General features: G+C 38.0%; 1 protein-coding gene and 1 long non-coding RNA gene across 3 annotated transcripts in view; one reads left to right on the top strand and one right to left on the bottom strand.

Annotated features, from left to right (window-relative positions):
• The window catches only part of LOC130708825 (uncharacterized), a 31,115-nt gene extending 30,014 nt beyond the window's left edge, over window positions 1-1,101 (bottom strand). Inside the window, exon 1 of the long non-coding RNA XR_009009219.1 lies at window positions 854-1,101. This is a non-coding gene — a long non-coding RNA (uncharacterized LOC130708825). The remainder of the gene's footprint in view (window positions 1-853) is intronic.
• Window positions 1,098-26,017, top strand: EPHX4 (epoxide hydrolase 4). Of its 2 annotated transcripts, none has more exons than XM_007169609.3 (7): window positions 1,098-1,378; window positions 4,248-4,333; window positions 11,716-11,873; window positions 13,887-14,015; window positions 17,600-17,703; window positions 22,485-22,633; window positions 25,434-26,017. In XM_007169609.3, exons 1-7 carry the CDS (start codon window positions 1,148-1,150, stop codon window positions 25,675-25,677), a joined length of 1,101 nt encoding a protein of 366 aa, XP_007169671.2. In that variant the 5' UTR covers window positions 1,098-1,147; the 3' UTR covers window positions 25,678-26,017. The 2 variants fall into 2 exon arrangements, with proteins under 2 accessions (XP_007169671.2, XP_007169672.1); XM_007169610.2 differs by lacking the exon at window positions 25,434-26,017 and adding an exon at window positions 18,347-18,401 and having other exon boundaries at window positions 1,148-1,378; window positions 22,485-22,511.
• The last annotated feature ends 624 nt before the right edge of the window (window positions 26,018-26,641 follow it).

Here is a 26,641-nt window from a genome sequence, read left to right on the forward strand (position 1 = left end):
ATCGGGATTTTTTTTTTTTTTGACAATACTAAGTGCTTTCAAGAATATGACCTAACCATAACTCTCACACATTGCTAGTGTGAATTAAAATTGCAGCCACTTTGGAAACCAGTTTGGCAGTTTCCTATAAAGCTAAATGCACACTTAACGACCTGACCCAGCAATCCCACTTCTAAGTGTTGACCCAAGTGAAATGAAAACTTAAGTTCGAACCAAAACCTTTACATGAGTCACTTTATTCATAACCACCAAAAACTGGGGAAAAAACTGAAATATCCCTCAACTGGGGACTTCCATAAACAGTTATGGTACATCCATCCAACAAAACACTTATAAGCAATAAAAAAGAAACAATATATGTAATAGTGTAGTTGAATCTCAGATGCATTATGCTAAGCGACAGAAGCCAGAAACAAGAGGTTGCATACTACATAATTCTATTTATACAGTATTCTTGTAAAGGAAAAAGAGGAACAGAAAAAAGACCAGGGATTTCCAGAGGCTTGCCTTTAGAACCAAACACCTGGCTGGGCAGATAACGACTCTGAATCTAGTTGGAGAATATCAACACCTTCAGATGATTGTTTGGAATGAATAAAGAAATAACGTCTGTCAGGTAGTATGAAAATCATTTACTGCTCCTCCTCCACGCGCCCCATAATTCCATGATCCAGAAAAAGGCCTAATTGGGGACAATGGGAGGACTTGAACACTGGTCAAAATGAGTGTCTCTTCCGTCCACAGTACCTAGGATGATTTGGGAAAATCTCACCTTCATTTTCCCCACATTTTAGCAATTCTGAAATGGGATTTTTACTCTGCGGGGGAAGGCCGGGTCTCCACCCTTGCCTACCTAGTCCGGGGCGGACGTCGCAGCGCAGTGGGTCTGCGGCGCGGCGCTCCGGGGCTGGACGCAGTGGCCGCAAGAGCTCACCGTGAGTGCGGGAGCCCGGGGCTGTGACACCGGACCCGCGCCGGGCACGGACGCCCGGGGGCCCGCGGGGAGGCGCGCACGGAGCCGGCGACCGCGGACCGGCTGGCGGGGCTGACGCGCCGCCGCGCTTGCAGTCTCGCTCCGTAGCCGGAGTGCGCGCCGCTGCTCCCCTCGCCTCGGAAGTGCAGTGGACGCCGCCGTTGCCGCCGCCCGATGGCGAGGCTGCGGGATTGCCTCCCCCGCCTGATGGTCACGATCCGGTCCCTGCTCTTCTGGTCCCTGGTCTACTGCTACTGCGGGCTCTGCGCTTCCGTCTACCTGCTCAAACTTTTGTGGAGCATCGGCAAGGGACCCACGCAGACCTTCCGGAGGGTCGCCCGGGAACACCCTCCAGCGTGCTTAAACGACCCCTCTTTGGGTACCCACTGCTACGTGCGGATCAAGGTGAAGGCCGGCGCGGGCCCGGCGCTATCGCGAGGGAACGTGACGACTGTGAGAGCAGAGGGCGCCGGGCTGATCCTTGCATGACTCCAGGCCCAGCGTCCCCTAGTGTTCTCGGGGCTCGCAGGGCGTGCGGCGGGGACGGGGAAGGTGCCAAGGGGATGCAAGAGGGGCGAGGTGTCGCGGGAGAGGGTCGGGATTGTGTGTCTTTACGGTCCCTGTTTGTTGGGTTGCGTGCGTGTGTGTGTGTGTGTGTGTGTGTGTGTGTGTGTGTGTAAGACAGACAGAGAAGGTTATGTGGAATTTCTCTAATAATCTGGATCCTATTATATTACTGTCCCCTCCTCCTCCACCACAACAACCCAGAATAATTCTGCTCCCTCTCCTCCTGTAAGGGGAAGCTGTCGTCTGTCACCTCTTTGCCCTTTAGAGCTCAGATAAGCTGTAGGGAATTGTTACTGGTGGCGCCCTACTGTCTCAGGAGGCTGTCCTCGTCCAAATTTTAGAGATTGAAAGAGTAAATAGAATAAGTCATTGGAAATCAGGAGTTTATTCAGATCAGCAGAATGGAGCATTCACAGATGACCTAAGCAACATGAAACAATAAATAAATTGTGTACGTTTGTGGGGAAGGAAGCAGACTTATGATGCCAGAGACCAAAGGAATGGCACAAAAAGTAAATGTCAACTATGCATGCAGACTCTAATTGTCCATGCTTGTCCCAAGCTTTCTTACAGCCCTCGGATATTCTATTTCCTGAGGCTCCAGGTGGTGAAGGGAGATGGCTTCTTGAAATGCAACCTACAGTCTGACTCGCAGGCCTTTCAAAAATAGCCTACATGAAAGGATATTTTTCTCACCAGGTCTGGGATTCCTATTAGCAACTAGATTGCCCAGCAGCTGAAGTTCAGAAAACCAAGGGGCATGTCTTTCTTACCCTTATTCAGCCTGGAGTTGATATGAGAATTTAAATGAGCTAATATGTGTAAAAACAAATAAGCGAAACCAAAAAACTTAGAACAGTGCCTCGCACATAGTAAGTGAAATGAAGTACTTATTAACTAAATCCAATCAAATGCCCACAGCCTTTCAGCTTCCATGACTCACCACCAATAAAAGAAGTTATTGAACTTCTGGGAAGGCATTCAGCAGTGGAGGGCAGGGCTTCGCTGGTAGCGCAGTGGTTAAGAATCCGCCTGCCAATGCAGGGCACACGGGCTCGAGCCCTAGTCCAGGAAGATCCCACATGCCGCGGAGCAACTAAGCCCGTGCGCCACAACTACTGAGCCTGCGCTCTAGAACCCCTGAGCCACAACTACTGAAGCCCCTGCGCCTAGAGCCCGTGCTCCGCAGCAAGAGAAAGCCCACACACCGCACAGAAGAGTAGCTCCTGCTCACCGCAACCAGAGAAAGCCCATGCGCAGCAACAAAGACCCAACACAGCCAAAAATAAATAAATAAAATAAATACATTTTTTTAAAAAAGGAAAAGCAGTTGCGGGCAAAGTCAGAGTTGTTATCTTCATCCTACCTGAAGGGGAAAAGCAGTTTAAGAATCATCTGGAATTCCTCATAATGCACTTTTTCTGACTCTGGCCACCTAAAGAGTTTCCCCAGAGACATAGAACCAAGGAGTGGAAAGAGCATTGTCCTGGGTGGCAGGACAAGATGGAGGTTCTATTCATAGCCCTGCCCCCAACCACCTTTATGACCTGTGCTAACATTTTTGGACCTCAGTTTCTAACTCTGCAAAAATGATAGGGTTGAACTATATGACCTTTAAGATTTTTTTCACATCTGGAAACCCAGTTGCTTGGGTTATCTGATAAAAAACCCAGTCTCTGGGTTTTGGGTCTTGGTTTCTTTCCTCACTTCCTTCTGAGTTTTTGTTTTTCTTTCTTGCTTTTTCCTCCACTTTCCTCTTTTCTGTTTGCTTTGTATTTGCTGTATTACTGTCTCATTCCCATGATTTTTGTTTTCCTTGGGCAGTTTTGTCTCCCATATGCAGAGTGAAGGCTTGAGCACTCAGATCACTCGGCTGTTAGAAATACACTGATATGGGGGCTTCCTGGTGGCGCAGTGGTTCAGAATCCGCCTGCCAATGCAGGGCAGACGGGTTCCATCCCTGGTCCGGGAAGATCCCACAACCACGGAGCAGCTAAGCCCGTGCGCCACGACTACTGAGCCTGCGTGCCGCAACTACTGAAGCCTGTGCACCTAGAGCCCATGCTCCAAAACAAGAGAAGCCACCACAATGAGAAGCCAGTGCACTGCAACGAAGACCCAACACAGCCAAAAATAAATAAATTAAATAAATAAATTAAAAAAAAAAAAAAGAAATACACTGACGTGACATGAGGAGCAGGCAGCCAGGGGAGCTGTACGTGCAACCTCAACAGAAAATACTAACGTGGGAAGGAGAGAACTAAAAATAAGGAAAGGTGGTGTGAATTATGTAACTGATGGCACAGCTCTTGATGGGCAAGCTGAGAAAAGTACATGAGTAGGAGGTAAATATGGCAGGAATACAAATGCAGATCAGAATTTTTTACATGTCCTGCAGAATCTGAGTGTGATGAAATGTGACACATCAGTAAGAAAATTGTGACTGTTTCAGAAGCTCATAATATATAAATTGACCTTGTAAATAGAAGGAGAAGGGAATGTTGACAAAAGTGAATCTTTCAATTTACCCTGTTAATAAATCATGGTTATTTTTTCTTTTTGAAAATTAATATACTTATTTTATTTCTTGATATTAAAAATAATGCAAATGAAATTTTTTTAACGGCATGGAAATACTAAATGTACTACTTTTTACAGTCAACACAAAACATCGCTGAAATTTCATGCCCTCTATTTCGTACTGCAGGATTCGGGGTTAAGATTTCATTATGTTGCCGCTGGAGAAAGAGGCAAACCACTTATGCTGCTGCTTCATGGATTTCCAGAATTCTGGTAAACTTACCAACTAACTTTTTCTTTTGTACTAAAGACTTGGCTTATCATAGAGTCATTTTCTTATAATGACTTTTAATAGACCCCATGGTATGATCAAGTACTGGCCTAGAGTTATTATTCCTAAATGTTCCTCAATCACAGGAATGTTGTTCCTCCTGTTTTAAAGAAACGTGCATATTATCATCCTAAATTTTTTTTTTTTGATAATTAAAAGAAGTATCATTTAGTGTTTCAAATTTCTGAATAGTCAATTACAAAACAGTTTTTATAGTACCTACTGTGGACAAAATACAACATTGGATGGAAAAGGAGATTTGCAAGAAACCAAAGAATTAGAGTGCCTGTTACCTGGCAGCTTTTGGTGAGACTTGGGGTGAGGGAAAGGCGGAGGGAGAAGAAGGCTCACGGAAACTGAAAAGGAACTCTTTCCTATGCACGTAGTAACAGGCTCAGATGAATACAGGACAAATTAAGGATTGGAATATTTCACGTAGAGAAGAAAACCTATAGCCAAAAATACACAGTTGCTAGTTACCTAGAAGAAAATGTTCTGTTCTCCTTTGAAACCCACAGAGCCAAGTAAGTACAGATGAAACAACACATGATTAAACTTTTAAAAAATGAATATCTTTTTAAAAGATGGTACATATCAAGGTGATAAAAAGAAAATCAGATTTTTGATAGCTCAAGTCTATGATGTTGAGATGGCTAAATGGACCAAAAAAAAAATCATATTCTCTGAACTGACTCAAATGTAGAATATATGGTATGTTTTTAAAGTTCTGGGACAATGCCCTGTCCCCAAATGTCTCCCTTACTTTCACTCTTAACACCTAGAATTCCACCATTACATATTCTTCACTTCCTTTAGAGTTTTAAAGATTTTGTGTCATCCAAAGTCCTAATTTAAAATACATCTAGCTGTGAAAGAGATATTACCTTAATACACTTTAGTTAATACTTTTCAAATGAAAGGGACTTTATCAATAAATGCATTGAGATTGCTAGTGCACTAGGAAGTATTAGGCATCGAAGAAAAGAATGGAGAATGGCAAAAACCCATCTAGCTAATCATTTTCCCAGAGCAAAAAGTCTATGACATGATTGGCTCACAAGTAAAATGTTAGTCTGAAGCGTTAGTCAAATCTGCATAAAGTAACATGGGCAGTGAATTCTGGCTCAGCCACTTAATTGCTGCAGGACCCTGCCCAATCTACAAGAATCTTGCAGAGTTGTGGGGATAAAGGGAGTCAAAATATGTGAAAGGCCGTTCCCATGGCCCCAGTGAATACTCAGTAAATGTTCATTTTCTTCCTTCATTCCCATTCACTCAGTGTGGAGATCCATGTGCCACCACTAGCATCCTCAATGCATTTATTAATAAAGTCCCTTTCACTCGTAAAGTATTTCTAAAGTGTATTAAGGTAATACCTCTTTCAGAGCCAGAGGCTTTTTAAGTAAGGGCTTTGGATGACACAAAATCTTTAAAACTCTGAAGTAGGTGAGGAATATGTAATGGTGGATCTCCAGGTTGTTAAGAGTGAAAGTAAGGGAGAAATTTGGGGACAGAGCATTGTCCCAGACCTTTAAAAAATAATTTCCTGATTCTGGTTGCTGATGATGATAGTTAATACTTCCTGAGCATTTACTATGTGCCTGGCACTCTTCTGAGTGTCACAGCTACCCTTCTGAAATTGGCAGTGCCAGAAAGTAAGCTACACCTTGTTCTTAAACTTCAGAGCTGACCTCTGCTCTAATATATCCTTGGTATATAGGAATGATAATGATCTAATAACATACATGGATTTTTACCTTTCAAATTTCACACCTTATAGAAAAATTCAAAAGTTAACCAACAATGTAAGTATACCTTACTTTAACATTTTAAATCATCATTCTAAATAAAATTCATGATCTGAGTGGGGAGAGTTAACTTTTTAGAAAGAAAAGATTTAAAGGCTCTTCTCTTTCTGTACCTCATACCAACCCCGATACTTGTCCGTGCTCTTTTTCCTCCTGGAACGTCACTTCTTTATATGTGGAAGATAAAGATGAACCTGCAACCACTTCAGCCACTTGGTAATTGTTTTGAGGAGCCCCAGAAAATAACAGTGATACCCATTTAATATAGGACAGTAGATGCTCTGTGTCATCTTTTAAGAAATGATACTTTTGCACATTTTTCACAGCATTGTCCCATTATTTACTCTTCATGAGACCCCTTTTGCAAAACAGAAATGCCTGGTGATTCTTGTCCATGTCCTAGAATCTTCAGTGGATAGGACAGCCCAGGAAGGGGCCCAACACCAGTCACTGGACATCAGACCCATTTGCTCCAGCAAAATCAAGTCTTGGCTCTGTCCAAAAGGGTTATTGAGAGGAATGGTTTAGTTTTGAAAAGACTCCTAGAGATATTTTTACTCTGAAGAGCATATATTAGGAAATATATGCAGATCATGGGAATGAGTCCCCTTCTGTTCACCAAATGTACTATTTGTTACTCCAGCAAGAGGCTTGCTATAATTTAAAACAACAATAACAGCAAACCCTGAAAACTGAGTTACTCAAATAGGCCATACTGAAGTCACTGAACTTTGCTAGCCTTTAATCTGAAAGCTACCTGGTTGTTCAGGGAGATTCCTGGAGCAACTACATGGAGATGGCTGGTAATCAAAAACTTCTCTTTGAGTGTGTCCTACCCTAAACCAAGACCTCTATGTTGACCTTTACTCTGTCTTCCCTTCCAAATTACCACTATTCCCCATTATACAATCTAGTCAATTCCATTCATGTGCTCCATTCATGAAAAGTCAATTCGAATCAGAATTTAGGATAAAGCTGTTTTGATTAAGCCACTTCAAGTCTCTCTCTCTTGAACTTGCCCTTTTCTTTTTCCAAAAACCCCTTCTCTTGCACTTCTCCCCTTTTTAAGAGCCAAAAAAACTTTATCTGGCACTTCAAACCAATTTCAATTTACATTATAAATATAAATATTATTCCTCTATCAATCAAGTTTTGCCTAAATACACATGAATTTATAAGCTTGTTTGTAGATCAAGTAGGTCAGATTATTTGGTACAGTGAGAACAAAATAATCATAAATTGGCAATGTGTGTAAAAGTGCTTTTTAAACAGAAAAGTACTATACAAATGTAATGTATTATTTGCATTTATCATCATTAACTAAGAATAGTTGTTGAGAATTGGTGACATTTAATGTATACTATTAGATGTTACACAGAAACAATAAAATTCTCGGTCTTCTTTCTTAAAATATAAAGGAAATATCAAACAATATACACATCTATGAGAACTTTAGCTAAATTAGCCCAAAATAAGGCTGTTTGTCAAAGATGATTTTTCTCCCCCTCTATCTCCACCTCAATTTGCATTGCTTTTAAAAATATTTTGAGCTGATGCAGGCAATTTCTGGCAATACACCAGCTGTATGGGATGCATTCGTCATTACTCAAGTGCTGAGGCAAGTGAGGGCTCGTCATACATACAGCTGAGCAGAATCTGATGACTGCAACTTTTTCTCTCTTGCGAAGGGGAAGACGGTATTCTACATTTCAAAGAGGCTAGTCTGGTAAACCAGGGGTCCTCCTTATGTTAAGAATAATAACTAAGAAAGAGGTTGCTTTTTTTGAAGTGTCCTCTGCTATTACCTAAAGCTACCAGAGGGGGAAAAAACAATGTGGATGAAAATAGCTAGATTTGTTAATTTATAATATTTTCAGGAGTTACTGATTTTGCAGTATGTTTCATTCCTCTGTCAAGGGGGTTGTTTTGTTTTATTCATGTGAATGACATACCCATCAGTCTATCGCTGGGGTGATTTCTTCTTCAGTTTACAGTTAATGTGTAAATCAAATATGATTTATTTATGAACTCTAGGAAGATTGCATTTAAAATTTATTTTGTACTTTATTAAGATAGCAGTTGCAATCCTTAAACATTCTTAGAAATGTTTAAGATATTGTTTGGCTCCACTCATTGATAATAGTAATAGTTGAATTTATTTGGAAGGCAATTTAAATTATTAATAAGATAATGACATGCAGGTATTATGTTTGCATAATCTCTAATACATTAAATGTAAAATGTTACAGGATTGTACACATTTTTTGAGTCAAATTTCTACCTTGAAATCTCTAATTAAATGAATTCTAAATGAAGACACAAGTATTTAAGATATTAAAACAATGCACATTTTAATAGATATTGAGTATAAATTCCCCAACAGGAATCTGGGAACTTTAGTTCAAGGTTGTCTCAAGGTTTGAACTGAGACAGAGTTTTATGGAACAACTGGTATTTCTAGCACTATCATAATTCAGTGCTTTCATTTGTTCATTGTTTTACTCAGTCAACAAATCTCTATCGAGCACCTACACGTCTACCAGATAATTCAGGGAGCTCACTATCAAATGGAAGTGCCAGGCACCAACAGATTAGTATCTAGTACACTTGTCTGTACACTCTTCCCAGTGCACTGAAGAGTGTACAGACAAGTGGGAGAGTATGGAAGGGGCCACCCAACCCACCTGTGAAGGAGGGAGACTGGGAAGTCTCCTGGAAGAGGAGGTGCCCAGCATGAGGAGTTCAATGAGGGGTGAAGGACAGGGATTGTGGGGAGTAGGGGAATGATGGGGAGGGATGATGTTTCAGACAAGAAGATTATATAAACAAAGTCCTAAAAACAAAACCCATGTTTATTCACTGCAAGTAGATTAGTGCCGCAGAGGCAGCATAGCATGGGCTCTCAGGCCAGACCACCTGGGTTTGAATCCTGGCTCTGCTGTTTGCTAAATCTGTGACATTCAGCACATCCAGGAACCAATCTGTGCCTCTGTTTCTTCATCTGTTAAATGGGGATAATAATAGTACCTACTTCATAGTACTGCCTTGAAGATCAACATCACTATGTGTGAAGCACTTAGAATTGTGCCTGGCATGTAGTAAAACTGATACAGATGTTAGTTCTTTTTATTATATAGCAAATGACAGAGTATAAAGTAGTGAGGCTGGAAGATCGGGCAAGTCAAATCTTGGAGGTTTTGTCTGCCAGAATAACATGCTTGGGCTTCACATTATGAGTAACAGAGTCAAGAAAAGCTGTTAAGCTGGGAAATGACCTGAGAGAGTTTGTGTTTTTGCTAAACCACTCTGGTTTGTAGAAGACAGAGCCAAGGGGAATGAAATGGACACAGACCAATCGATAGGCTGCTGCGTTAATGGAGGCCTGAATGAAGGTAATGATAGCAGGGGTGGACAGGAAAAGTGATTAAATAAATATTTAAGAGGTTAAATCTACTGAACTTTATTGAGTATGGGGGATTATAAAGAGGGGAGAGTTGGGCTTCAGTTATGAAGACATAAAAAAATCAATTCAGGGCTTCCCTGGTGGCGCAGTGGTTGAGAATCCGCCTGCCAATGCAGGGGACACGGGTTCGAGCCCTGGTCTGGGAAGATCCCACATGCCGCGGAGCGGCTGGGCCCGTGAGCCACAATTGCTGAGCCTGCGCGTCTGGAGCCTGTGCTCCGCAACAAGAGAGGCCGCGATAGCGAGAGGCCCGCGCACCGCGATGAAGAGTGGCCCCCGCTTGCCACAACTGGAGAAAGCCCTTGCACAGAGGCGAAGACCCAACACAGCCATAAATAAAATAAATTTTTAAAAAAATCAATTCACAATGTTAAGTAAGGCTATGAGAAAATAATAAAATCATATGTGTTGACAGATGAGTATCTTTAAGGAATGAAACTGCTTCATTTGTTTATTACAAACCAGAGACAAGATTATCAAGATTGCTGTGGCCTTGCTAAGAAAGACACTTTTTGTTAACATTTTCAAATCCATGTTAATTGGCAACGCTTTTGCAGAGTTTTACAAATTATGGATATCCTAGTAATAGATCGAAGACTCTATCCATTCATAATTCCAAATATGTGTCTGACACCCTTCTTGATAATCTACCTGCTGATGTAAGGTGGTTGATTTGCTTCGTTGTTCTCATGGCTTTGTGTCACTTCACACTGCAGTCCCCTTGCACTATTGGTTTATAATCTCAGATCACTCTGTTCGCTTTCCTATTGTGCTCCAAAAATCTTTCCAGACAACAATCTCCCATTTGGCTTGTGTCAGATAATTTTGCACTGTGTTTTCATGGACAGATGTGCATGCAGATGCTTTTTGATAAATGCATATTTTGAGTTCCGTAACATAGTGGGTCGCTTTGAAAAATCCATGTCTCTTTTTCTGTTTGTTATCCATAATGGTTTTGCTTATTAGAAGTAGATAATCTCATGGATCTCTGTATTTCAATTAATTCTGCAGTTTTATTATCAAGCACAGGGGGAACACCTGGCCCAGCAGAAACTTCTAGGACTTGGCTGTCACTATGGCCATTCTAATTAGTCAGTTCCTGTGCCATTTTGGTTGTTAAATGTTTTAAATATCACACTAGCTTATGCTGATGGTTCAGGATCTTCCCCCCAAGATTTTGTTTTAGCAAGTGGAGGTTTATCTTTTTTGTTTGTTTTTATTTTTGGCTGTGTTGGGTCTTCGTTGCTGTGTGCGGGCTTTCTCTAGTTGCGGCGAGAGGGGGCTACTCTTCGCTGCGGTGCGCAGGCTTCTCATTGTCGTGGCTTCTCTTGTTGTGGAGCACAGGCTCTAGAGCGCAGGCTCAGTAGTTGTGGCGCCTGGGCTTAGTTGCTCCGTGGCATGTGGGATCTTCCCAGGCCAGGGATCGAACCCGTGCCCCCTGCATTGGCAGGTGGATTCTTAATCACTGCGCCACCAGGGAAGCCCAGAGGTTTATCTTAAGTAGTTGTTTTATTGGATTCTTTCCGTGAAAATATTTTTTTTAAATCATCAGACATTTTCATCCATGAGTAACCCATTGTTATTACTAAAAACATTGAGTCCTATTTGACAGTGGACTAAGGTGAGTAAAATCTCCCTTCTAGGAAAATATATTTTCATCTCACAAATTTTTTGAGAGAATCAAATGGTGCAATATGCGGAAGCATTTATAGGTACAGACTCAGTGATAGTGGTGAGCATTATTTAAGAAAAGCTTAGAAAATTGACTTCTTAAATACATTTCTTAAGGTTTTAGTATCTGATATTTTGTAGTTTCTATAAACGCTGGCCCTTTATTACACCCCACTGGACCTGGTTAAAAAAAAAAAATGTAATTTCAATAAAGAACGTTAGTGCTTCTTTCTCCAACAGTTCTTTTCTTTCCTGCCCACACACAGCTATATAACCTTTCTCAAAAACGAGGAGTTTCTTACAGTTTTCCACTTAGAAAATCTGTAATGTTATTCTTTGTATTAGTTACTGTGGTATTTTTAACGTTTCTTATTTCCTGCAGGTATTCTTGGCGTCACCAACTAAGGGAATTTAAAAGTGAATACAGAGTTGTAGCGTTGGACTTGAGAGGCTATGGAGAAACAGATGCTCCCATTCATCGAGAGAATTATAAATTGGACTGTCTAATAACAGATATAAAGGATATTTTAGACTCTTTAGGTAGGTTTTAAAAAACAGTGTTAATTCTCTTTAAGGGACTAACATTCAATAAATTGTAAACTGATAACCTACTTTCTTCCATCTACCTGAGCTGTTATCTAGATCCTGTCACCTTGGTGTATACAGCTCAAAATATTTATAGAGGCAATTTAAAATAACACAACCAGAATAACTATTCTGTCTACCAGCCAAAAGTGACTCTCAAAATTTGTTTTTAAAAATTGTCTTAATGTATACTGTCTATTATTTTCAAAACTAATTATTAGAAATTTGATTCTTGTTCTCAGAAAATTTATTTCTTCAGAACCAACACCTAAATATTTATTTAAACATGTTGTAAGATGCAGAAACACTTGCATTATCTTTCCTGTATTGATCAGCTAGTGCCACAATAATATTGTGTAATAGACCACCCCAAACTCAGTGGCATACAGCCATAGGCATTCATTCCTGTGCTCCTGGATCTTCAGGTCAACTGTAGGCTGGACCCCTCTGGGTCTTTGCTTCAGGCTACAGGTCCAGCTGGGATTGGCGTCTCACTGTGAATGGGGCTGGAGCCCCAGCTAAAGGGGAGTAGCTACCTGCGGGAAGCTCTTCTCCTGGCTATGGTTGAAGTGGCAAGAGGATGAGCCCAGTTGCAAAAGCATATTTCAAGTTTCTGGTCGCAGCTCATTGGTCAAAGCAAGTCACATGGCTGAGCCCCAAATCAAGTCATACACCCACCACAAAACCAAAGCTAATCACATTGCCAAGTCTAACATCAAAACATCAAAGGGGTGGTGAAGGAACTCCCCTGGTGGTCCAGTGATTAAGACTCTGCACTTCCACTGCAGGGGGCACAGTTTGATCCCTGGTCAGGGAACTAAGATCCCGCTTGTCTTTCGGCACGGCCAGAATAAAGGTGGGGTGGGGGGGACTTCCCTGGTGGCACAGTGGTTAAGAATCCACCTGCCAATGCAGGGGACATGGGTTCAAGCCCTGACCTGGGAAGATCCCACATGCTGCAGAGCAACTAAGCCCATGAGCCACAACTACTGAGCCTGAGTGCCACAACTACTGAGCCCACATGCCACAACTACTGAAACCCGAGTGCCTAGAGCCCGTGCTCCGCAACAAGAGAAGCCACCACAATGAGAAGCCTGTGCACCACAACAAAGAGTAGTCTCTGCTCGCCGCAACTAGAGAAAGCCTGCGCACAGCAACGAAGACCCAACACAGCCAAAAATAAATAATTAATAAATAAATTTATTAATAAAAGAGGGGGGAGCGGTGAAGTATACTACCTCTATGGCAGTGGGGAGAGGGGAGGAGTAAATATTTTTTAACAATAATCTAATACACTACATCCCTTTTGACTAAAACCCAGCTGCTACCATCATTATGTTAACAGAGCCAGTATAGTGAGAAACCCATGAAATCAAATTAAAGACCCTTTTCTACAACAATCTAATGAGAGCGTAGATCAGGTCAATATTCTTAGAGGGGAAAAATGCATGAGGTCTGGGGGTGTCAATGCAGTGTTGTAATTTACTGTGATTACAGTAAAATAGACTCAGAGACACTGATTTCCGATAGCCATATTTCTTTCACATTTTGTGGTAATTCAGTCAGACTTGGCCTAAATTTGTCATCATGCAATTTTCCAGTTAAATCAATAATGTAATCTTGCTTATGACCTAATTATGTGTAGTCTTTACCATGGTTTTCCAAACTCAGGTTTATGTGACCAGAGCTGAACTATTTCTGACTTTTTTTTTTTTTTTAAGTATAAATTCCCAAGAGAGATTCTGAGGTCTATAATGGATCCTGGGCATCTAAATTTTCTGAAAAGCTACCCTAGGTGATTCAGATATACAGGGTTTTGGAAGCACCAAACTCAATGTCTGCACAAAGTGCATAATTAGGGTAGGAGAGTAGAAAGATTAGTTTTAGAAGCATACCTATTTTATGTGCGGTAATGATGCACCCACCTGTTTCTTTTTAATGATGCCAACATTCATTTCTCAATTACAGGGTATAGCAAATGTGTTCTTATTGGTCATGACTGGGGAGGCATGATTGCTTGGCTAATTGCCATCTGTTATCCTGAAATGGTGATGAAGCTTATTGTTATTAACTTCCCTCATCCAAATGTATTTACAGGTGAGTTTAAATTTCCTTTAAGACATCTTTGATAGCATGACAACTCACTATTGTCACTGACACGTTGGATTAAAAACAGCAAAAGTTGATTAACATAATATTTTTAAAATTAAATGACTAAAATATGATATTAGCACATGATAATGTCAGCTATCTCGGCTTTAAATATTCCTGAAGAGTCACAGGAAGTGTTGCTTTATATTTGCTTGCATAATTTTATTTCTTTTTAGAAAACATTTTACTGCTAAATTAGGGAGAGTTAAAGAGTTAAAGGGAAAATGCAGTAACATTACTTTGACAGTAATGAATCTTGACAGCCTAGAAATAAATTTTCCTCTTGCCTGACTCCTTTGGCTGTCAGGAATGGCAGCATTCTTTAAAGCAGCAGTTCTCACATTTTTGGTCTCCTTTATACTCTTAAAAATTATTAAAGACCCCATTGAGCATTTGTTTATATGGGTTATATCCATAAACATTCACTGTATTGGAAATTAAAAATGAGAATTTTTTAAATGTTTATGTATTAATTCATTTTTAAAAAATAATTAATCCAGTACATATTAGCATAAACATTTTACTGAAAACTAACTACATCTTCCAAAACAAAATTTTAGTGAGAGGAGTGTCATTGTTTTACATTTTTTTGCAAACCTCTTTAATTTTTGGCTTAATAGACGACAGCTGGATTCTCATATCTGCTTCTATATTCAATCTGTTGCAAATGTTTGAATTGAAGTATATGAAGAAATCTGGCCTCACACAGATTTGTAATTGGAAAAAGGAGGAGTATTTTAATAGTCTTTTCAAATAACTGCGGATTTTCTCCTTTAATACTACACCAAACTCAAAAATTAGTTATTTCTTAAAGGTTAGTAACAATGTGGAATCTGATGTCATATTAATGAACTTTTTGTACTCTGTCACATTAAAATCCATTGGTCTCTCTAGCACTTTGAATGGATTTTTTCTACCTATGCATGATTTTGCGATCATCATGCATTGGAAGATATTGGTTCATTGAGTTATGCAGATCTTCCATTAGTTGACACATTTCATTATATGCTATCAAATCGTGTTCATTAATACCACCCCAATTTCATCAAAAAAGCCTTTGCAAAGCTGTCAAGCTCACAGTAGCAGACACAAGTTTCCAAAATTCTAATTTTCATTTGAAAGCTTGAACTTTATCATTGACAACAAACACTGTTGATTGTTTTCCCTCAAGTGACAGGCTCACTTTGTTCATTTTCAAGAGACTATCTGTTAAATACCCAATCTGACTGATGATAGTTTGTTAGTCATTCTCTCAAGTAAAAATGGTGTTCCATTAAAAATGCAGCTAATTCAACTTATCAGACAATTACAGAAGTGCTTTTCCTCGAGACAATCATTGTATTTGGGTGTTCAACAGAACTGCCTTATTTTCTGTTTCATCACAATGTTAAAAAGACGTATACAAAAAGGTAGAAATTTAATAAAATTAATAATCTTTGTTATTTCATCAAAGACAGTCTTAAGTGAAACCGCCACTTAATTTTATGTATTTATGTACTTGTTTGTTTACAGCAAGTGTGTGGTGGTGAAGAATACAATGACTGCTGGTATTGTTTAGTGCCACCGCCTTGATTTGTGCTCAGGCAGCAGTGGCTTTATCTACTATTGCCTTTGTACCATCTGTGCAAATGTCGGCAAAATGAGAAAAGCTAATTGTATTGTTTTGAAATAATTTGACCATCTGTATCCTTTAAAAGGGTCTTAAGGATCCCCAGGGGTCCACATGGACTATGTTTTGAGAACCTCTGCTATAAAGAGAACCCTTAATCTTAAGAGTGATTAAAAACAAATAAACAAACAAAAAAAACCTGTGAACAATGGCTAGGCACATTTTTATTTGGTTTTAACAAAATTTATAATTTTCTCCTCTTAAACTACCCTTGTCAAATTTTCTGAGGTTCAGTACTGTCATGACCCACAGTAGCCCTCCAGCGAACAAAAAATTCAGAAAAACATATTTTTATTTCTTCCTCAAAATTAAAGTAGATGAGGGAGAAAGGGAACATGACTACATAAATACTGTATAAGTATAAAAGTTAAATTTTAGATACATATCCAATTGTCCTATCTCAGTTGAGGTAATAGCATGGCTGCTTAGGATTCAAATATCAAACTGAGGTTCATCATATTTCTCTCAGTTGCATTAGGCAATAGAAGTTGTGCTACACGCTTGTTCAATTGATCAGGACCCTACAGTAAATGTTATTTTGTTGGTGCTGCTATATGGACAAACTGTAATTGGTCATTTCAGTAAGAAAATACTTGGATATTTCTGGAGCTATCTTATCAATAATAGGTTCAACCCTGGTCAGGTCAATATGAAGTCTTCAAGTAGTATGACTATATTTTCCCTTAACTGTATTGATATCTCTTAATGCAGAGCCGAATAAATCTTATTTGATGATGACTTTACAAAAAGTATAGCATAACAGTGCTCCACTTACCTGAGAATTATAATTCTAAAAACTCCAACCATATTGAGTACAGTTACACAATTAGAAATAAGAAAAAAAATCACCTCTATAGCAAGGAAAATAAAAGTATAGTACACAATACACAACAAATAGGTACATTTAATATGTATGATCACATTACTCCCTAGTTTAAAACTTCAGTGTCTTCCCAAAACACTTAAAATCTTTATCATTCTGGCCTTACCTGACTGGGTTTCTGCTTTTCTTTCTAAAACTCATCTCATACCATCTCCCCCTCCTCATTCACTACATATCAGCCACACTGGCCTTCTTTCTGCTTCTTGAATGTGCCAAGCCCAGTACCTACTTTCTGTTCTTGATGCTCTTCCTAGATCTTTGCATTCAAGGCTCATCCCACATCCCCAGAGAAACCTGTTCCACCACCTTTACTAAAGGATAGTCCCTCGACACCACCCAACCATTACTTTCAATCAGATTACCTTGTTTTATTTTCTTTATGGTATTTTTGCTAACGAAAATGATCTTTTAAGTATTCATTACTTATTTATTATGTAAGTTCCTTATGAATGAGAACCTCTTTTCTCTTGTTCACTGCTAAATCCCCTCACACACAGTAGATATTCAAAGATTCATTGAATGGATGAATTTTCTCAATACATGAATGAATTTAAAGGAAAGGCTTTAGTTTCTGTTGAGGCCAAATGAATAAGATATTCAAATCAGCCTGTAAGGAAAATCTTTTCAACAAGGGAAAATTACTTCCCCATGTATCCTTAGGAAAAGTGTTTGGTCACTGATAATGACCTTGGAGAAAAGGGAGTGTTGTTTTGGGTTTCCTGTTCCTTTCTGAGTCAACACTTCATAAAGTGGAACTTTCTTTTTATTTAAAGTGCTTTAAGTATTTAAAATACCAAAAATATCCAAAATGAAATATAAGAACATAGAAATTGTTCCAAAGAGAAATATACAGAAGCCTTATTTGTAGATTCTTTTATGGGATCATCTCAAAGGTGAAATTGTCTTCAAAAGAAGTTATTTCAATAGTAAGTAATTCATACCCCTTGGATAAGGTCTAACATGGTTTTTTAATTTCAGAATATATTTTACGACACCCTGCTCAGCTGTTCAAATCCAGCTATTATTATTTCTTCCAAATACCATGGTTCCCAGAATTTATGTTTTCCATAAATGATTTCAAGGTAAGTCAAACATGGTGATGGATGTTACAGACTTATTGTCTGTGATCATTTTGCAGTGTATACAAATATTGAATCAGTATGTTGTACACTTGAAACCAATATAACGTTATATGTCAATTATACCTCAATTAAAAAAAGAAAGACTGGTGCCCAAGAGGATGACAAAATTAGGAGGTCAAAAATAAAACATAGACTGAAACACTAAAAACAAACAAAAAACCCAAGAAAACCGGTCCTGCTTATGTTGTTCTGATTTATTTTAAATAATCATTTATTGTACATCTGTTATGTGTTAGGCACTGTTAGGCATTTCCTCCTATGCAAAAAAATAAGTCAAACAAATAATGTTAATGAGAAACATTTTAAATTAAAATCCATCTTTAAGAAAGAAAAACAGGGAATTCCCTGGTGGTCCAGGTGGTTAGGACACCACCCTTCCACTGCAGGGGATACGGGTTCAATCCCTGGTTGGGGAACTAAGATCCCAAAAGCCTTTCAGTGCTGCCAAAAAAAAAAAAAAAAAAACGGAAAAGAAAAACAGACAAATGCTAAAACTTAATAAATGTTTCTAAGGCTTCATCTATAGGCGCACTTATTTTTACAGCCTCTATTCAATTTTTTCTGAAAGCCTGTTCCCCTACAGGCGTACCTCTCTCTAGAGAGCATTCCATGGGGAGATGAAGGAATATGAATGCCAGGTAAGAGACTTTGACAACAGCAGAAGTGGAAGCCCTTGGGAGTAAACAAAACCCCAAAACAAAATTAAGCCTGCAGGTATTGGTATACCATATACACTGACACCAGGAGTCATATGTAGTACCTATTTCTTCAAAGTTAATTAGTTGCTTCTTGTTTGTCCAACATGGTGTTAAATTTAGGGAGGTTAAAAAAAGACATAATATTATTTTACCTGGAAATACTTCTGCATGTACCTCTGACAATAAGGACTTTTTTTAAAAAGAACATAACTCCAATGCCATTATCAAACCTAACAAAATGAACAACTTGTTAAAATCATTTAATGCCCATTCAAATTCTCTTAATTGTCTCAACTGTCTTTATACACTTTGTTTGAATCAGGAACCAAACAAGGTCTACATGTTGTATTTGGTTGTTATGTCTTTTAAAATCTTAAACGGTTTTTTTTTTGTTGTTTTTTACCGTCACTTTTTTAAGAAGAAATTTGTTCATTTGCCCTGAGGAATGGTCCACATTTTGGATTTGACTGACTGCTTCATCATGGTGTTATTTAACTAGTTCTGCTAACCCTTGTCTTTCCTACTTCATAGGTGCTACTGATCTAGAGGCTTGATTAGACTGAGATTTAATTTGACAAGAATATTTTATAGGTGGTTCTGTGTATTTCCTAATGCATCACATCAGGGAAGCACATAATGCCTAGTTGCCCCAGTTTTAGTAATGCTAAACTAACCAGTGGGCTCACAAATTGTCAGCCTATCCAAATTGCCTAACAACCAACCTTTCACCAAATAATTTTAGCATACCTTGATCGTCACTGCCTAGGTTCATTATTTCTTTAGAAAGCAGTGATTTTTTAGTTCTATTGGGATGCCTAAAAAGTTCCTTTGGTTTTTAAGTAAAAATAAAAGACACGTTTTTCATTTTCACCAAGAGCTTTATTGAACCCTTTGGTTCCACTACCTTCTGCCATTTTTCAGGCAACTTCAAAATTCCATCTTCCCAAAACTTTTTATCCTTTTGAGCAAAGAACTGTGCCTTTTACAGTCTTCCAGGGTATTGAAATTTTTTCCATTAAGAGAACTTTGTAAAGACCGAAATAAATGGAACTCTGAAGGTGCAGTGTCTGGTGAATATGGCGGATGAATCAGAACTTCCCAGCCAAGCTGTAACAGTTTTTGCCTGGTTATCCTGATGGAAGATTATGTGTTTTCTGTTGAGTAATTCCGGATGCTTTTTGTTGAGTGCCACTTTCAGTTGGTCTAATTGGGAGCAGTACTTGCTGGAATTAATCGTTTGGTTTTCCAGAAGGAGCTCATAATACAGGACTCCCTTTCAATCCCACCATACACACAACATCACCTTCTTTGGATGAAGACCAGCCTTTGGTCTCTTCCATTCCACATTATTGTACAGTATCCACTTTTCATCGCCCGTCACAATTTGTTTTAAAAACGGAACATTTTTGTTACGTTCCCATAGAGAATCGCATGCAGCAATATGGTCAAGAAGGTTTTTTTTCGCCTAACTTATGTGGAACCCAAACATCAAAGCGATTCACATAACCAAGGTGGTGCAAATGATTTTCAACGCTTGATTTGGATATGTAGAGTATGTCGGCTATCTCCTGCGTGGTATAACGTTTATTGTTCTCAATTAATTTCTCAATTTGATCACTATCAACTTCAACTGGTCTACCCTACCATGGAGCATCGTCCAGCGAGAAATCTCCAGCAAGAAACTTCTCAAACCACTTTTGACACGTTTGATCAGTCACAGCACCTTCTCCATACACTACACAAATCTTTTTTTGTGTTTCAGTTGCGTTTTTACCTTTCTTGGAATAATAAAACATAATATGCCGAAAATGTTGCTTTTTTCTTCATCTTCAATATTAAAATGGCTACACAAAAATTCACCAGTTTTGATAAGTTTCTTTTTAAATGCACGCTAGTATGACAGCAGTCACAATACAATATAACAAAATTGTTTTGAATAAAGTTAAAGACAACTAAGTGCTACTAGAGCCATCTTATGGAAAAAAACTGAACGAACTTTTTGGCCAACCCAATATTATTCTTTCTGCTTTTATTAACTGGAATTCTTGTATAAAGAAGAATTTCCACATCTATATTTGGTTATTCTGAAATACAGTTCCCACAAGAATGGCAGGACAAATGCTTCATTATTTCCCTTTATAAACAACTTCCAGAGTAATGAATTGGTGCCCTAGAAACCTCCATTGATAACCAATGAGGGTTTTTTTTATATCATTATGAGTTCATGATTTTTAAAAATATATTTGATATTTATCAATTGATTACAGTAATTATTCTCTTTGATGCCCAAATTGTTGCAAGTGTGAACTCCTTCAGGTTGGCTCCTATGTCATCTTGACACAGGAGCCCTTTAGTCAGTGATAGTTTGCTTCCTTAATGTCCTAAGTTCATCTTTTTTTTCCTGTTCCAGATCTGGAATCAGTCATTTATTGAAGGAACTCTGGCTCCTATTAGTAGGAAATGGTATTTAGAGACCACAGTTTGGGTGTCAGGGTGATCATTGTTACTGAGTTTTCATTGCTTCTAGATCTTTCCATTGGACAGAATGTAGACATACATATTTTTTAGACAGAAAAAAATTATGAGTTCTTATTCACATTTCCAAAGCAAATTTAAGACAACAGTGTTTTCACTTAACTTCTATGACTTTATATAAAACATTATATGGTTCTAAGTCAAAACTCTAAAACAAGGTACATTCAGAGAAGTCTCACTTGTCTCTGTTTCCTCTGTTTCTCTGTCTCCATCCTATTTCTTCTGTCTCCCATCGAAAACCATTTTGGTTAGTTTTGTTTCCTCTTTTTATTGTTTCTTTTTAAAAATATAAGCAAATATGTATATATTTGTCTTTTCCTTCTCACACAAAAGATAACATACTATAAACACTATTTCTACCCTTGCTTTTTTTCCACTTAACAATATACCCTGCAGATGACTCCATCATCAGTATAGAGATTATCTCCATCTTCTCTTAGAGTACTAAGAACACATAATTCACCATCTTGTATCTATACCATAGTTTATTCATCCAACCCCCCATAGACATTTGTTTCCATTCTTTTTTTTTTTTCTTAATTTAAAAAAAATTTTTGGCTGTGCCGCACCACGGGGCATGAGGGATCCTATTTCCCCAACCAGGTATCGAACCTGCGCCCCCTGCAGAGGAAGCATGGGGTCTGAACCACTGGACTGCCAGGGAAGTCCTCCATTCTTTTTCTATTACAAATAATGTTTCAATGAATCGCTTCCTGCACATGTCATTTCATATTTTTGCAAGGGTGTTTTGGGGTTGAGGGATCTAATTTTAAACAAGAATCCCAATAATTCTGATTCAGGTGGTTTAGAGACACACTTTGAGAAATGCTGGTATAGAGCAGTATTTTTCAAATTGTAGGTGGGGACCCATTAGTGAGTCATGAAATAAGTTTTGCAATTTAGTAAAGTGGCTTGCAATTTGAATTTTTAAAAATAAAGTAGAACAGAATTGAAAATATCAGTTTTATCACTTATTTATGTATCACTTATTACATGATGTAAAAAGTGTAAGGGCTATTTCTTTAAACTTTTGTTTCAGAAATATATATGTAGAGATATGAACTGGATCATGAGGTAAAATGTGTTTGTTACTCTAGGTTGTGATCAAAAGAAGTTCAAACAATTTGGGGAAGGGGGTGGATTGGTTGTCAGTAAATAGATAAACTATTGTTAACTGGAATATCAGGCTTTAGAGCAGGGATAGTACTTGAGCTCAGCCTTGTAGAATGTGAAGAGACACCAAGAAGGCAGGATACTTTTCATAAGGATGAAGTGTCCATGGGGGATTAAAAGGGAATAATATCAAAAATAAAGCCAGGAAAGCAGAAATATATAAAATGTGCTTGTAAACAATAAGGTCTCCAACCTGGCTAGAGCAGAAACTGGGAGCTATCACTGCACACTGACCATCATTCTCTTTCAAAAGCCAAATATTTAGTTACTATTAGGTAACTGAAAAGTTCTAATTATTCTCTTCTCACTTATCAGGCTTTGAAACATCTGTTTACTAGTCACAGCACTAGCATTGGAAGAAAAGGATGTCAGTTAACAGCAGAAGATCTTGAAGCTTATATTTATGTTTTTTCTCAGCCTGGAGCATTAAGTGGTCCAATTAACCATTACCGAAATATCTTCAGGTCAGTATAATTTGTTCTTTTTAACTAAACAAAATATTCATTCCATACAGAGCCAATATTTGATTTTTGTTAACATCTTTATTGGAGTATAATGGCATTACAATGGTGTGTTAGTTTCTGCTTTATAACAAAGTGAATCAGCTATATGTATACATATATCCCCATATCTCCTCCCTCTTGCATCTGCCTCCCACCCTCCCTATCCCATCCCTCTAGGTGGTCACAAAGCACCGAGCTGATCTCCCTGTGCTATGCAGCTGCTTCCCACTAGCTATCTATTTTACATTTGGTAGTGCATATATGTCCATGCCACTCTCTCACTTCGTCCCAGCTTACCCTTCCCCCTCCCCGTGTCCTCAAGTCCACTCTCTACATCTGCGTCTTTATTCCTGTCCTGCCCTTAGGTTCTTCAGAACTATATTTACTGATTATTTTTAATGAGAATTATTTTATTAAGTATTTTCCATTAAGTTCTTTAGCTTAATATACTAAAACCTACTCTCTTAAAATATTTAATGTTTTTCTTTGTTTTCTTTCTTTATTTATTTATACTGTAGTATAATTGACATATAACATTATATTGGTTTCAGGTGTACAACATAATGATTTGATATTTGTATATATTGCAAAATAATCACCACAGTAAGTCTAGTTAATCATCTGTCACCATACATAGTTACAATTTTTTTTCTTGTGATGAGAACTTTTAAAATCTACTCTCTTAGCAACTTTCAAATATGTAATACAGTATTAACTACAGTCACCTATCTGTACATAATTTGTTTTATCTGTAACTTACATTTCATGTGAAATTTAACAGTTTGAAACCTCAGGACCAGAGAATATGCTTTTCTTTTAATTTTCTGAAAACTCCTCCCTTTTACCCTCAATTCGATCTGGTGAAGAATTTATACTCCTCTTTACTTTTTCACTAATAGTCCTTTTAATAGGGATTAATAGTCCCCTTTCCTTACTGATTCAACTATTACATGCTCACATGTTGTTAAATATGCAGGTAACTATCAGAAAATGCTTTGTTTTGGAACACTTTATGAGCTCCAGAATTTGTGACTTGCAAGTTTGTATAGCAATCCATGTATCAGTAATTAAGTATAGATATATTTTTATATCAGTTTACCCATTCACCAAGAACTTAATTTTTAGGAGCATTACAACCAAATGATGGCCACTTGCATGGGAATCAAAAGTTAAGACCTTGGTGGACATATGTGATATCCTTCACATTCCAGCAGCATCTTATCAACCCCAAGTAGCCACAAGTCAAGCTTTTTTGTAACTAGCGAAAATGTAATTCAGTGTTAGAGAGTGTCTAGTTAGATGTTCCTTCTCATTCTTAGTTAACAGGGGTGTAATTAATACCATCCCACCTTTCTGAAAAACAGCGTAGCAGAAGTTGTCAAAAGCTTTACAAATATGTATCCTCTTCAGCTCAGGAATTCCACTTCCAGGGCTCTAGCCCAGAGAAGTTATCTGAAATGCCAACGAAGATTTGGGCACAAAATGCTCATTGTAGCATCACTTAAAACATCCCCTTCTTTTAAGTGATGTTATAATCTAAATATTCAATTATACAGGAAGAGTTATTTATGGGTTATTATGCCATAAAATAGTATGTTTTACAATTATTTTTGAAAAACCATATGAAACAAGAAAGTTATTATAATTTAATATGAAATTTGCATGTGTATACTGTGTATAAACTGTGTATATTTACTGCATTGTCCTTAATGGTTTCAACGATATGCATAGAAAATGACCATTTTTTAATGATGGAATTATGCATGATTTTATTCTTTATACTTTTCTGTATTTAAAAAACACATAATAAGAACTTTATTTTTAAAAAGAATCTTCTTGCGAAATATAGTATCACGTAGTATTAAGGCTCATTCTGTATATATTTTCTGACTTTTCAGTTCCAATTTTCACATAAAATGCATTAGGTTATCCAACAAACAATTGAAATACATTTAAACAGTAACACTGTTTAAAGCTCCCTTTCAACACACTATTCAGAAGTTCTGGTATCTTTTTGAAGCAAACTATTCTTCATAGTGATGAATTTCATATTTAATTTATAGCCTGCATTATAAGTTTTGCAGGGCTGATCCAATTAAAACTTTTATCTGGCCCTTTCTTAAATAGACCATTAAATTTTTTTTAATTAATTAATTAATTTATTTATTTTTGGCTGTGTTGGGTCTTCGTTTCTGTGCGAGGGCTTTCTCTAGTTGCGGCAAGCGGGGGCCACTCTTCATCGCGGTGCGTGGGCCTCTCACTGTCGCGGCCTCTCTTGCTGCGGAGCACAGGTTCCAGACACGCAGGCTCAGTAGTTGTGGCTCACGGGCGTAGTTGCTCCACGGCATGTGGGATCTTCCCAGACCAGGGCTCGAACCCATGTCCCCTGCATTGGCAGGCAGATTCTCAACCACTGCGCCACCAGGGAAGCCCTAAATTTTTTATTGTACAGATTGATTGCCTAATGCAGTGTTTCTCAACCATTTTTTTCGTCATCACCTCCCTTCGGAGTCTTAGGCATTTTTTTTTCCTAATTGCCCCCCACCCCACGAAATTTTAATACCTGTTTATGTACTGTGTGTATACTCATGGTTTATATATAAAAAGCATAATTTTTTTTTCACTCTCCCAAGAACAAATTTTCATCCCTTTGTTGGTGATATTGCCCTCCTTAAAAATGTGTGGCCTAAAGAAACATTTTGGGGGAATGTTATTTTAATGTTTACAGTGAGTCTCAAGCCCACGTGTTTTGTTTTTATAGCTGCCTGCCTCTCAAACATCACATGGTGATCACTCCAACACTACTACTGTGGGGAGAGAAAGATGCATTTATGGAGGCTGAGATGGCTGAAGGCACAAAGGTTTACGTTAAGAACTATTTCAGGCTAACTATTTTGTCAGAAGCCAGTCACGGGCTCCAGCAAGAACAACCTGACGTAGTGAACAAATTGATATGGACATTTCTAAAAGAAGAAACAAGGAGAAAAGACTGGCTTTTTCTGTGACGAGTCTGTAATGAAATCTCTAAATAATTTTTAAAAATTGTTCATCAACTTCTTTAAGCTTCATTAGGAAAAATTGTTTTAATATGCTTTATCATAAATAAATATCCTGACAAATGACATCGAAAAAAATCTGAGAATGTGTGAACTTGTAACATAATGTTGGTTTTTTCCTTGTTGTGTTTTGCACAGAAAAGCATCTGCCTGAAAATGTACACACTTGTACAAAAAGGAAGTTGGAGAAAGTGGCTCAGTTTTGGTTTTTCGCGTTCTTTACCCCGTTAATATATGGTGCCTTTTACAAATGTATATTAAGGATTAGCTGTGCCATATTAAAAGGCAAAACTGCAATGGTATAAATTTTTATTTTATTGTTCCAAAGTTCTTTTTACTATTTTTTAACCGTTAAAAAATTCTATTATCAAATCTCTTGGATTTATAGTATATTTATTAGTTTGAAGGCAGATATGACAAGATGAATGTGCATCTTAAAATAGGCCATACATACTACTTACACTGGGAAGAGTAACAAAAGAGGATATGAAGATTCTATATATGCATATATATTTATTAAACATTGTAGGGAAGCACATCCATTAAATTACTTGCCTTAATTCTTCAGCTAAATTGGTGAGAGACTTAGAAAAAAGATCAAAATGTCCTTTTGCCCCATTTAATGCAACAAGGATTGAATACTGTACTTCCTATGTGCACTAGAATCTAAGCTCCACAGGGCAGAGATTTTTGCTTTATTAAATGACATATATCCAGCATCTAGAATAAGAGCCTGACTCATTGTGGGAACTCAAATATTTGCTAAATGAATAAATAATATATTTGATACACTGCTAGGCACTGTGTGGGAAATATGAAAGAAAGATGACATGGTAATGTTGATCTTTCCCTTAAGAACCATACACAGAATGCAGTTAAATTAAACAAGGGTTCAAAAGTATTAATGAGCCTT

This window comes from Balaenoptera acutorostrata, chromosome 1 (genome assembly GCF_949987535.1).
Source record: "Balaenoptera acutorostrata chromosome 1, mBalAcu1.1, whole genome shotgun sequence".
In the NCBI taxonomy this organism is placed as follows: Eukaryota; Metazoa; Chordata; class Mammalia; order Artiodactyla; family Balaenopteridae; genus Balaenoptera; species Balaenoptera acutorostrata.

Bases quoted from the DNA above. Each gene is read 5' to 3' on its own strand.
- EPHX4 (XM_007169609.3), top strand. From the start codon at position 1,148: ATGGCGAGGCTGCGGGATTGCCTCCCCCGCCTGATGGTCACGATCCGG. The intron at 1,379-4,247 runs GTGAAGGCCGGC...TTCGTACTGCAG, and splicing joins ACTGCTACGTGCGGATCAAG to GATTCGGGGTTAAGATTTCA. The intron at 14,016-17,599 runs GTGAGTTTAAAT...TTTTAATTTCAG, and splicing joins TCATCCAAATGTATTTACAG to AATATATTTTACGACACCCT.